The sequence below is a fragment of the Telmatherina bonti genome (assembly GCF_933228915.1).
Source record: "Telmatherina bonti genome assembly, chromosome: 19".
NCBI lineage: Eukaryota > Metazoa > Chordata > Actinopteri > Atheriniformes > Telmatherinidae > Telmatherina > Telmatherina bonti.
Genome location: NC_136617.1, coordinates 20,351,942 through 20,364,523, shown reverse-complemented (window position 1 = coordinate 20,364,523; position 12,582 = coordinate 20,351,942). Strand labels below are relative to the sequence as shown.

The 12,582-nt window shown below is 40.4% G+C and overlaps 1 protein-coding gene across 1 annotated transcript; it reads left to right on the top strand.

The window, feature by feature from the left end:
* Window positions 1-318: 318 nt before the first annotated feature.
* On the top strand, window positions 319-11,246 carry fam83hb (family with sequence similarity 83 member Hb). Its single transcript, XM_079259094.1, has 8 exons — window positions 319-446; window positions 5,133-5,304; window positions 5,412-5,744; window positions 6,967-7,131; window positions 7,249-7,373; window positions 7,466-8,014; window positions 8,159-10,505; window positions 11,031-11,246. The coding sequence occupies exons 2-8, from the start codon at window positions 5,182-5,184 to the stop codon at window positions 11,049-11,051; spliced, it is 3,663 nt and encodes a 1,220-aa protein (XP_079115220.1). The 5' UTR covers window positions 319-446; window positions 5,133-5,181; the 3' UTR covers window positions 11,052-11,246.
* Window positions 11,247-12,582: the final 1,336 nt, after the last annotated feature.

Genomic DNA, 12,582 nt, shown 5'->3' with positions numbered 1-12,582 from the left:
TTCCTCCGGATGGAAAGTCTTTGTATTTAGATGTGATTTGAATACATTGTTAGCACATTAAGGTATTTTGTTCAGTAATTTGGAGATAAACCACTAACAGCCAAGGCACAAAGGCTACTTTTAAACCCTACACCGAGCAGAAAACTTCCAATAGTTTTGTCTCCAACTTGGACTGGGAGGAGTCTCGTCGGTAGGAAAGCCCAGCTTGCCAGGAGTCGCAGAGCCTTCCTCGTTTACTGGGAAGTTTCCAGAGGAGCACACACCGCTCGGGCTGGAGGTACGCCTCGCGTGGAAGGTGCACAACAGGGGAGGGAAGTTCGGGTGGAGCTCCTGTCTGATCCGAGGAATGTAAAACACGGATAAGGCCAGGACAACAGTCGTCTGTTTCCCAGTGGAGCGTGACAACCATCGGTACAAGAGAACAAGTTGTGCCCCAAAGTGAGAAGGTACGACATAGAAATAAAGACACGCTGTGCAAAGACCATTCGAGATAAAAGAAATAAAATAAAAAAAACTTTGCAGACAGCGTTATGAATACTTTTATTTTAATGCCAAATGCATTTTTCTAGCTATGTTTAATTCTCTTCTAATGATGCATGTTGTTATTCAAACATGACCGTAGTTATTATTTTATTCTGTTTTTATTATATATAACTTCTCCAATGTGACTGGAATAAAAAAAAAACAAAATGTGAACTATTTTCTTCATTAATAGTTTGGAAGTTACAGGGGCTCAAGTCATCCTGGTAGCTTCTGTGCAATGCTAAACCTTAACAGTGCTGTTATTACAGCCCCTGCTTCCCTTTTTGCAGGCTTTTAGGACAAAATAGCCAAAATACATATGATAATAACATTGTCTGTCTTGTTTAATGTTAGGAAAGCAGCAGGAAATAATGAATATTGTTTTTAAAAAGGTAGATACACTTTATTAGCATGTATCAGACCATGGTTTGTCAGTGGATGAAATTGCTGCTCATTGTTCTGGACTTGCCAGAGATTCCAGCCCTGTATCATAGAGCCTCTTTTGTTTAACAAAAAGGACCACATATGCTCTCCTACAAACTTTGCTCTGTAGCCTGTAATGGTAACTTAATAACACACATAACAGCTTTTCTTCACAGCTTTAAAGCTGTATTCAAAGCGAGTCATTGTGTAAGAATAGCCCAACATGTGGTTGTAATTTGAGGTGGAAAAGTAAGAAGTGCCAGCATTTTGTGGTATCTCTGCTGCTTCTTAATATAATCTTGTCACACAAGCTCTACTTATCAGCATCTCATTCATTCGTTTGCTTGTATTGCAAATGTTCCAAAAGGTCAGAGCCCACTTGTATAGGTGTTGCAAATTGTGTTTGGTGGTTAATGTGTGGAAGAAACCAGCTGGAATAAAGGAAATATTCATCTGCCTTCACTTGTGGAGTTTCCATTCCAGCTGACCGCAGGCCTGAATGCAGTTGGAACAGATGACGAGGACTACAGTGGGGCTGTTTTTTTAGCGACAGAAAGCGTGTGCCCTCACCTTCAGTATGCATTCATCTGTCCTTGAGCCATCTTTTGTGTATCATTCAACAGCTGCGCCGAGGTGTGATGATATACAGAAAGACAAGTCAAGCTCTCAGTTTGTGTACATTATTCTGACAAAAGTGGCTCTGAAAGGTCCTGACAGAAACATCAAGAGATAACAGGCTCATCCAAAACCTGTTCTCAGGTATTCTGCTCTTGCTTCTTTCACACCGAATCATCCCACAGAAGGAGAAATGGCGGATCGATGATGGTGTTTGGTTAGTGAGGTGTGTTCAGATGTGTGTGTGTGTGTGTGTGTGTGTATGCGTGTGAGAGAGAACTGAGAGCGACAGTTCTGGAAATTTTTGTTTTGCCCCAGGTTGTTTTCACTGATTTAGATTTGCAGACTGATAAGAGTTTGAAGTTTCTGTCCATCAACTCATGTCAGCATTTGCGCAGAAACGCTGAGGGTGTAATTTACACGCTTAGTGAGCAAACAGTATGCACATTTGCATACTGGGTCTAGCCTTGAGAAGTCTGCTGTCTGTTGCTGCCTGCTTGAGCTGGTTTACTGTTACACTGTGGCTTTGTTTATACTAGATTCAGGGCAGGTTTGTCCTTGTGTGGGACAGCTTTCAAAATCCCGATCATGATGTGTCTCTTTTTGTTTGATGCTCAATATAGTTGCTATAACAACAAGCAAAGCAGTAGGATTTGTTTTGACATCCTACCAGTCAACCAGGTGAGGTGGGTAAAGCTGACCACACCTCTTCTTCTGATGTCTCATTCAGAAATTACCCAAAAGTGAGGACGATCAAGAACATATCCTTATATTTAATTTATTTAGCTTCACTGTACTTGAGTCAGTCTGTGAGCTCATTTTCTCCTCGAGGCTAAACCCTCCACCTAAATGTGCTCTTCTAAGGTAGATTACTCATCTATAATATGGATAACGAATGATAAACTGGAAAAAGATAATGATAATGATTGAAGTGATGTTAGCGACCATGCACATAGATGTGTTTTTATTTGTTGTGTTGCCTCACATGGGTAGCAGCTTGTCTGAGGTTTATGCACGAGTATATGAGCTGTGTTTGTGGCTGTTATTGCATGCACTCAGTTATGTGTTTTAGAGCAGTCTCAGCACAGTTCACTTGTCAGATTGACTCCAGAATATGAGGAAGAGAAAGTAAAAACAGATTAAACTATTTTAGCTTTTTATATTTTGGAGACTGGGAGGGAAAAACAGTACACCACAAAGGCCGAATTTCTATGGCACAAAATGAGAGAGGAAACGGGACGTCAGCCATTTTGTCCACAGATGAATCACCATGCAGCAGTCTGTTGCAAATTTTACCCTTGGCCACGCCAGACCAGGTTATCCGATGACTCACCAGGCTGCTGTGCAAACAGGGTTCTGTCCCCACTGGTTGTAGGCTTGTGCTGTCTTCATCATCTAGCTCTGATGTGTATCTTAAATTTTACACATAACACACCTGTCGCAGGTAAAACCTAGGCAGTATCATGCCATCCCATTTTCCCAACCAGATCCCAGGTTCACACACATTAGCAACTGACCATGAAGTGTCTGTCAGCCGTAGTTCCTAAAACTATCCATTTCCATGGTGATTTATCCACACAGACTCACTTCTTGTTGCAGCAACATGCTGCTATGTTCAAAAGGAGGCAGTGTGTATTTCCTGAGATTTACCAAAAACAATTTCATCAGTCATATCACCAATCAGTATGCAGCAACAGAACAATGTTTAAAAACATAAATGACAGCATGCTGGGTGACTCAGCTGATGACTGGAACTGAGCCTAAAACATTAGTCACATATGTGCTTCCCTTCCTTCATCTGATGCCAGTTCTTGCAACTGGTAGTAACATCTACTTAACTTGTGTTGTATGGAACCTGCATAGTATGGACATTACTCATTTAGAGCAAAAGAAATACTACTTATTGCTGCCACACATTCACAGAAAGTCAATCACAGCTTTGACTAAGTTAAAAGTTGTGGCATGGCTGACAGCATATAAAGCATGTCCTTCAAAACCCAACATGCTTGCTGTGACTGATTTTTCATGAAGAGATCTAAGAAGCCTCGAGAAGCGTGATACACCAGCATGACAAGTTTTCCGAGCGGATGTATGAAAGAACCTGCTTCTACACCTGCCCATGCTGTTCCCACCTCTACTTGTCTCCTCCATTAATCTCTCCTTAAGTTTGTTTTTCCACCATTGTGTTTTCTTTATCCTGTGGTTTTTCTTGTTTATAATGCTTCTACAGACCGGACCTAAATCAATCAAAGATGTTATCATCAGAAGATAATTGTTGAAAACAGCTCTGATGTAGAAAGTAGAGTAATTGTATTAGGCAAAGAGGTGAAACTTCCAGTATCGGTCCTTACTGCAGAGAAGCTGAAATGCCTCTGTCTGCAGACGCATGTGTAATAAGTGTGTATGCTGTTCAGCTTACCAGCATGGGCAACATTCTTTGCACGATCCACCACACGGGCTTCAGAACATTCAGCATGTCCTATTTTTTTTTTTTAAAGAAAATTATACACACACACACACACACACATATATATATATATATATATATATATGTGTGTGTGTGTGTGTGTGTGTGTGTACATAAATAATATTAGACTACTGGTTCTGATGCCTCCATAACTGACCACCACAGACTTATAGAATATATAAACATACCGATTAAAACACTTCTAAGAGCTAATATTCCTAGAAGCAGCGCGCTCCCTTTTGATAGCAGTTTCAGAGTTTTCAGTCTATAAAGTTTTATTATACAGAATGTGAAATGATCAGTTGTAGAGAAAGTCACAAGTCATTTCTTGTATCCAAGTTACTCACATGTTTCAAAATCGCTTTTGGTTTAAAGTCCCAGAAAAATGGCCAGATATAAGAATTACTTGATTTACACAAAGCCATTACATCTTAAGACTTCCGAACAGTCATCCACAAAACAATGAAACATGTCATCCATCTTACATATATGAGCAGACTGATGAGATTAACTCTAAACAAAATCCAAATAATTACAACATGCAGCCTGTGCTATCATAGAGCAAAACATAGATATTGTAATTGCCACAAATACTGTTAAGTGGGGGTTTGGCTTGAGCACACAGAAGGTGGGATGATGGATAACGTACAACAATGTTATTACATTGAATTCTTTCAAAGACATAAAGGTTGGCAAATGATGCACAATCAGTAAAGTTTAAGGGCTGCGGTACATGTACCATTACAACTGAAAATACAATTATCAAGTCAGAAGTACTCCCCAATTTATAGTGAGAATAATATTAATTTAGGATAATCCAGGGAAACATAATTGTATTGATTAAGTTAAATATTTAGGTAGTCAACAAAACCAAGGTGACTTTAATACAAAAAAACATGTTTTTGTGTCTGGATGTTTTCTGTTTCTTCTTGAGATTTTTTTAATTTTTTTTTTTTCCATTCATAGTTTACAAAATGCATTTGTAATTATCTTTTGGTTAATTTTGTTTCTTCTACAGACTCTAAGAGGCATTTCAGTTTGTCAGAAACGGGTTGTACAGAAATTAACTCTGTGGCCTCATCCTGTTTTTCACTTTTCTGCACAGGCTCCCTTCAACCCCTGAACCTTGACTCTTGAAAAGACCCGTTCCAACAATGGCCCACCGGTCACAGAGTTCATCAATAGGAGAAAATCCCCTCGACCCAAACTACCTGCCCCCACATTACCGCGAGGAGTATCGTCTGGCTATTGATGCTCTGATAGAAAATGATATACAAGTAATGATGTTTTTCTTATTATTAAAATGATGACTTTTAATATTTTTTTCTATTCATCACCAATGTAAAAAAATACTCATAACGCATCTTCTATCATGCACCACCAGGGCTACTATGAATTTCTCCAGATGGAAGATGTTGTGGCTTTTCTGGCACAGCCAGAAATGGAATATATCAAGAACACAGTCCAGGTCCCCAACCAAACCTCCAGCATCCCAGAGCTGATGTATCACGAGGGAGGTCATGACGTCGAGGGCTCCTCAGACACCTACTGGCCTGTGCAGTCCGACCTGGCCGCGCCGGGTCTGGATCTGGGCTGGCCGTTGCCGCAGCACAGCTTCATGGGACCCACAGAGGTTACTACTCTGGTCAACCCATCTGATCCAGACATGCCAAGTATCAAAGAACAGGCAAGGAGACTCATCAAGAATGCACGACAGGTGAGTCAAAGGAATGGCTGGAGAACATGTTAATGTGTTAAAAAATCCACACCTGGTTTATTTGAGAAAAAAATGGAATTTGAAGAGGAGAGGTATTTCTTTTTCATAAATGAACACCTTCATGTTGTGAAACTATAAATGATTCATGAGTTTGTGTACATACTAAATGAAGTGGTTGGGTGTGTGTTTCAGTATCATTTTGATCAGCATAAGTAAATCATTAACCTACAAGAAAAACAAAATGAAAGAAAAAGGTGTGGTAAAGGGCTGCCTGGGATTTGTGTGTGGTGGTTTTCATCTTCAGTTTAACTTTATTTGCCTCCAGCAGCTGTGGCACCGCTCCCTTTTTGTCAGATTTCTAACTGACTGGCCTTTAGCTAAATTAAAAAATATGATGAACAGTAGTGTGCATAACAAATGTGACAAGCAGTCGAACCTGTTGGTGTGATGGATTGTGTCTTATAACTGTCCTGCATTTCTGTTTGCATATAGTACATATCTGTCTTTGTAGTCTTTTACTCTTAGCGTCTCTTGTGCTCAGACATAAGCAAATAGTGATATACACACAGAAGATAGACAACTTTATTATGAAATGAGTCATTAATCGTCCTGGATTATCCTTGTTCTGGAAATTTAAAATAGATTCCACTACACTGTACTGCTGATCTACCAGTTATAGTCACAGCATTGCATTTTACACCTGTTTTGTGTGGTGTTAGTTTACATAACCTTTAGGACCTTAAACAGACTTTGTATTTCTCTGGCCAAATGTAGTTACATAATAGAGAAACAATCTTAACTCATCATCTCTATTGAGCAATTTTAATAATGCTGTAAATAAATTTGTCTAAACATCCTACTTTTCCCCTACCTCCAAAGAAACCTTCCCATCAAAGCACCATAAATCATAGTGTTCCTTGTGTTTATCTGCTTTCGCTGATAAAGACAACAAACCACAGACAGCTCCCTCACTTATATAACTGATAACAAAATTGATCTATTATTGCTCAAACTGGCAGAAAGTTGACAAAATATCACCATAACATCATTCATTCATTCATTCATTTTCCGAACCGCTTATTCCAATTCAGGGTCGCGGGGAAGCTGGAGCCTATCCCAGCCGGCTTTGGGCGACAGGCAGGGTACACCCTGGACAGCTCGCGAGTCCATCGCAGGGCCACCATAACATCAATAATTTCTTATGTTTCTGCTTCTCGTCCAGGTCATTGCTGTGGTGATGGACATTTTCACAGATGTTGACATTTTTTCTGACCTCTTGGATGCAGCAGCTCGTCATGTTCCCGTTTACATCTTACTGGATGAGCAGAATGCTCATCACTTTGTTTCTATGGTCATCAACTGCAAAGTCAACCTGGACTTAATTCATGTGAGTTTGAGTCTTCATTTATATTTTGTGAAGAAGCAGGATTTCCTGTATTATCAATTCATTTTTTAGTTGTGATTTTTAAGTGTGAATAACAAAGTCGAAACTTTGATTGAACAGATGATGCGAATCAGGACTGTGGGGGGAATAACCTACTACTCCCGGACAGGCGCTTCATTTAAAGGACAGGTGAAAGATTGTTTCCTATTGGCTGACTGCAGGGCTGTACTCAGTGGGAACTACAGGTGAGCCATTTGATTACCGTCTAATTTTTCATGTAGCTTAATCCGTCATTGTGAAGACTTTCACTCCTATCATTATTCTTAATTTTCTTTAGTTTCATGTGGTCGTATGAGAAGATTCACCGCTGCATCGCTCACCTCTTCCTTGGTGAACTGGTCACAACTTTCGATGAGGAGTTTCGGATTCTCTTTGCTCAGTCAGAGCCTTTGGTCATTGACCCATCCAACAGAGCTCTTGCTATCTCTGAGCAGGGCAATTATTTAAGCTCCCAGTTTGGCTTGAAGAGGACACAGTCTTTGCGCAACCCTGTCGGTTACAGAAGGCAACCTGAGATTCCCTCAGCCTTACCCTACGGGGACTCTGATCGTAATCCTGCACTCCCTTTTCGGAGGAATGACCCATTTCGTCACACTCTCGAACCAAGTGCAGGAATTACAATTGGGAAGTATTCTCAGCAGCAGTTCCGTCTGCAGCAGTCGTTCCTTGACCAGGGAAGGTCTATAGTGTCCAGGCAGATGGAGATGACTTCAAGTGCCTTCAAGAGGCACAGCTATGCAGAGGGAACCCAGGAAAACTACACATCTTCAAGACAGTTCATGAGGCACAGAGTTATGAACAATCTGGACGAAACAGACTTTCAGAGGTAGTTAATATCAAGTGTTTGATCTCATGATAAAAATTCACCATCTTATATCTTTACATATGTGTACATGTTTAGAATATAACTATAATAATAAAATAACAATAAAAAACATCAATGTAGTAATCCTGTTGTATTTCCTTACAGGGAGCAGATTCAAAGCAGCCAATATTACAGTGAAGGACCTGGGCCAGGTTCTGGTCACGGACACTACGACAGACTTCGAGGCCGCCATCTTCACCTTTCCATGGACCAGCACTCAGAGTCAAGCTTCCGCTCAGACCCGGAGCCTCCACTTGCAATCTATGGTAGGGACAATTTCTCATCTGAAGACCTGAAAGGACCTGAAGACCTGCAAGCTCCTCCACTAGCTGGGAGGTATGGAGGAGGATCTTCCCATAAGAGGCCAACCATTGGTCAAGCATATCTCTGCCAGAGGTCACCGACGCAGCTGCACCCACCAGAGAAGAAGCAATTACATCAACAATCTGACCTAGAGAGTGATCATGATGCAAGCTTGAAGCACGGCATGAGAAACTGGAGAATCCATTCCTATCTTAGCACTTATGAGGATGGTGGAGAAGAAGGCTTGGTTCAACCTATAGGACTTGACGCATTTGATAATCCACCTTCTCAGCCACCAGCTACCACTGAAAGTTCAATTCCACGCTTTGGAATTAAGGAGCCACCAAATGTTCACCCCAAACCAGAAATCTTAGCACCTCGGTTTGGAAAGCCCAAATTACCAGAGAGAACCAAAACAGACTTTGTGCCTCCACCAACCAAAGCCCTGCTTCCTTCTAAAATGGATTTGAAGCCTTTTGTTCTGGATAAAAAAGACACAGAAGTAGAGAAGGAAAAAGAGAGAGAGACAGAGAGCAGTGCAGCACCAAATCAGGATGAAGATATGGATGTTAAAGAAACTCCAGATCTCTTTCTGTCCAGACACGAATCATTTCGCTCACGTATTAACCCACTTCTTCAGCGTAGCTCCCGTCTCCGTTCATCACTGATATTCTCATCTTCCAAGGCAGAGATACACAGCGGCAGCTTAGGTCTAAAACCAGCGACAGAGAAAGACGAGGAGTTAGATTCGGTACGCACCTCATCCATTGTGGCCAAGATTCTAGAAAAGAGGAGATCTTTGTCTCGTGATCCTTTTGAGTGGCGAAAGAAAGCTGAGGAAAAGGATGAAGAGAAAGAGGAAAAAGAGAAGGAGCAACAGCAGGAGAAAAAGGTACAGCTGAAAGATGAGACCAACACAAAAGAAGAAACTCTGAATCATAATAAAGAAGAAAAGACAACACAGAGTGTTGAGAAACCGGAAGTCACAATGTCACAGAGCATGCATGACCCAGCTAGTCGGCTGCAGTACTTCAATGATTTGGCCGCCAAGAGGAAAGCCTCAAAAATGGATATAGAATTACCCCCTAAAGCCCCGGAGCCTGCAGAAAAAAAACCAGACCTATCGGACAAACCTCCCCTTAACCCCGCAACCTCAGCAAAGACTTCAACTGTAAGTGTCACTTCAGCACAACCTGAACCAAAGAAGCCAGACATCGCCACAAAACTGGCAGAGCTCGCTCGCAGACCTTCCATAAGCTCATCAAAACCACCATTTATTACTGCCAAGCCTTTTGTGAGTTCCCAGAAGACCTCAGAGACATCGCAAGCTCATAAAGAGGACAATGCATCAGAGGGTCAAAAGAAAGATTTATTCAAGTCTCTGAAGCCGATGCCTTCACCTAAGATCTTCAAGAAGGATCAGTTGAAGATAAAGGGACTGAATCCTCGTCGCATCTCCTGTGGTGAGGAAATTCTGATCACAGATGCTACGGATGCGGAGAAAAGTGAGTTGAAAAAGACTCGATCTCGTAGTTCTTCTACTCTGTCACATGAAGAGTCCAAGGAAGGACTGCTAAAGATAATGGGATCAAATACATCCATCAACACAATTGGTGAGGGGAAGGGTGACGGTAAACCGCTGGACTTCCTGAAGAAGCAGACTCAAAGGTTAAAGGGATTCCTGGGACCAAAGGATAAGGAAAAGAAAGGCTCAGGAGAAGACAGGGGCATGAGCACGGTCAAAGAGGTAACCGATGACTCCAGCAAAAAGAAAAGCTCATCAGCTAAAGACACAGGATCAACAGTTGCTGATCAACCCCCAACCAACCACAAAGCATCAACTGGGATATCAGGGTCGTCGCGGTACCAGTCCCCAGGAAGTTCTGTTTTGTTTAGCAGCAACCTACGAGACGACACAAAAGTCATTCTTGAACAGATTTCTGCCAACAGCCAGAAGAACCGCCAGGAGTGGGAGGAGACAGGAGGGGACAGCGTGCGTGGTGCTTCTACAGAGAAAGGACTGGAGACACAAAACCCCACAAAAAAGAATAGATTTCTGCGACCTCCAGGCAACACCCAGGAGAGGGAAGGGTTACTGAAGAGGATAGAGAGTCTGAGGAAGGAGAAGAAGGTCTACAGCCGTTTTGAGGTAGTTGATGTTAGCAGTATAGATGGGAAAGAGATATAGGCAAAATACAAGTAATTTAATTGAATTATAAGTAATTTAAGATGCAAACAAATGTCATAACCTTTCTTGATTATAAAAAAGATCAAATATTTCTGTCCTAATTATGAAATTGAGTCTTTTTCTCTGCTTTCAATCAATAATTTATTTACTTTGAAAAGGGAAATATGATTTGAGAATGTACATTTTTAAAAAAATTATTTAATTCATATGATCATTTACAGCCTGAAATTATGTTTGTACAATAAAAACAAAGTATGGTTCAATGGAAAAGCTAATGTTTACGGCTTTACACATACAGTAGAAGTTTATCTGAACTACATTATGGCTATGTTAGAGACAACTCTGCAATTTAAGGTATAAACAGAATTCTGATTTAATTGACTCAGTAAGCTAAGTAGAGCATTACTCATGCATCATAAGAGGAGGTGGAGGAAAAAGAGACTGACATACTTCATTTCACTGTTATCCCTATTGCTCTGTTAACAGATGGGGAATAGCCTGGCATAACCAAAGATGGAGGAGCGACCTTTATATGGAAACTATTTATACAAGATGATCAAAAACATCCATTGCCAACACGTGCCAACAACACTCAGTCACTACTCAACACTACTGCCCAACATTGTGGCCTTTTCTGGATTTTACACAAGAAGTAATAAAACTTGAAAAGACAATGTTTTAAAATGCTGAAAACAAACTTAAGTAACTAAGTTTGGAATGTGCCTCAATGCCAAAACCTGGTACTGTCTTTTCCTTATATGGTTACTGAGAGACGAATGGTGCTGCTTGCATATTGGCTGCACGGGCTAAAGTTTCACCGAACAGAAAAAGGTAGGGTGATTCACCTTTATCTGAGCTTGTATGAACGTGACTGAGGGACTTGGAGAAGATGAAAACAGAGAACACAAGTTGCACCTAAGGGAACAACAGATACATGCCAGTAAAATAAAATGAAACCGTATCGGTGTTTGACTGCAAGTATTTACTACTGTGTGTCTCCATTGGAGTCTTTGTAGCTGAGATTAGATTTAAAGTAAATGGGTGAAAGTGTGCTTGTGGTCACCATGTGCCAAAGGTCTTTGAGAAATCTTATTAAAACTAAAGCATTAATGGTATCCAACAACAGAAGATGCAAGAATGGAGTGATATGAAGAGCAAATGAAAGGCTGAAACAAAGTAAAAGTATGTGAAATGATAGAAAGATTGTAAATATTTGTCTTAAAGTAGTATAATTTTTAAAGAAAAGCTGAAGCTGTTGTGAACTTTACCTTGTCTAGAGAGCTTCATGTAGCTTTCTGTCAAAGTGTGTTCTCATTTCTCAGGGCTGCAGATGTCAAATATGGAATCATAGAGGGGATGTAAAAGTTTTCCCGGTTAGAGTTGAGAAATCATTGCGCGATAGTTTTTGTTTTCTGTAATTTAAGTAAAAATGGAAAGCACGTATAGTTTCCCTGACTCACAATAAAAGTATTTAGGCTGAACAAGCCCATTTCTCTTTGCTTTCTAAAGGCATTACCTCTAAATAAAACAAAGAGAAAAAGGTAGGGCAGTGCTGGAGCCTTGCCACATCACCTTACATAACTCACTTAACTCTTGAAAGCTATGCCCTGAGCAAGACTTATATCTCTTGTTGGCTTGTGAACACTTAATAAAAATCAGATTTGTATGCTTTACAGCTCCACAGGGCATCAAACTCTTCAGTGTTCAGATCAAAATGAAACAATACATCTATTCCTAAGGAACACTTTGCAGTTTACACCGTTTTCTACACAGGATCCTATTATCTTGTGTATAAATGGAGCTTGTACATAATTTAATTAATACATTTGATTATGATGACCTTTAATAGAGAGTAGATGTTTTAGTTTTTTTTTATTCATGTGTGAGTATGCAGTCATGTTTGTAGAAACTAACTGGCATTGGGAAAAAACTCATTTGCACGGGGCCATTGTGTACTTTGTTTTTAAAGTCAAATAATATTGCACTGTTTACATTAAGAGAATTTTATTAAATATTTCTGCAAATAAATTTGAGTGTG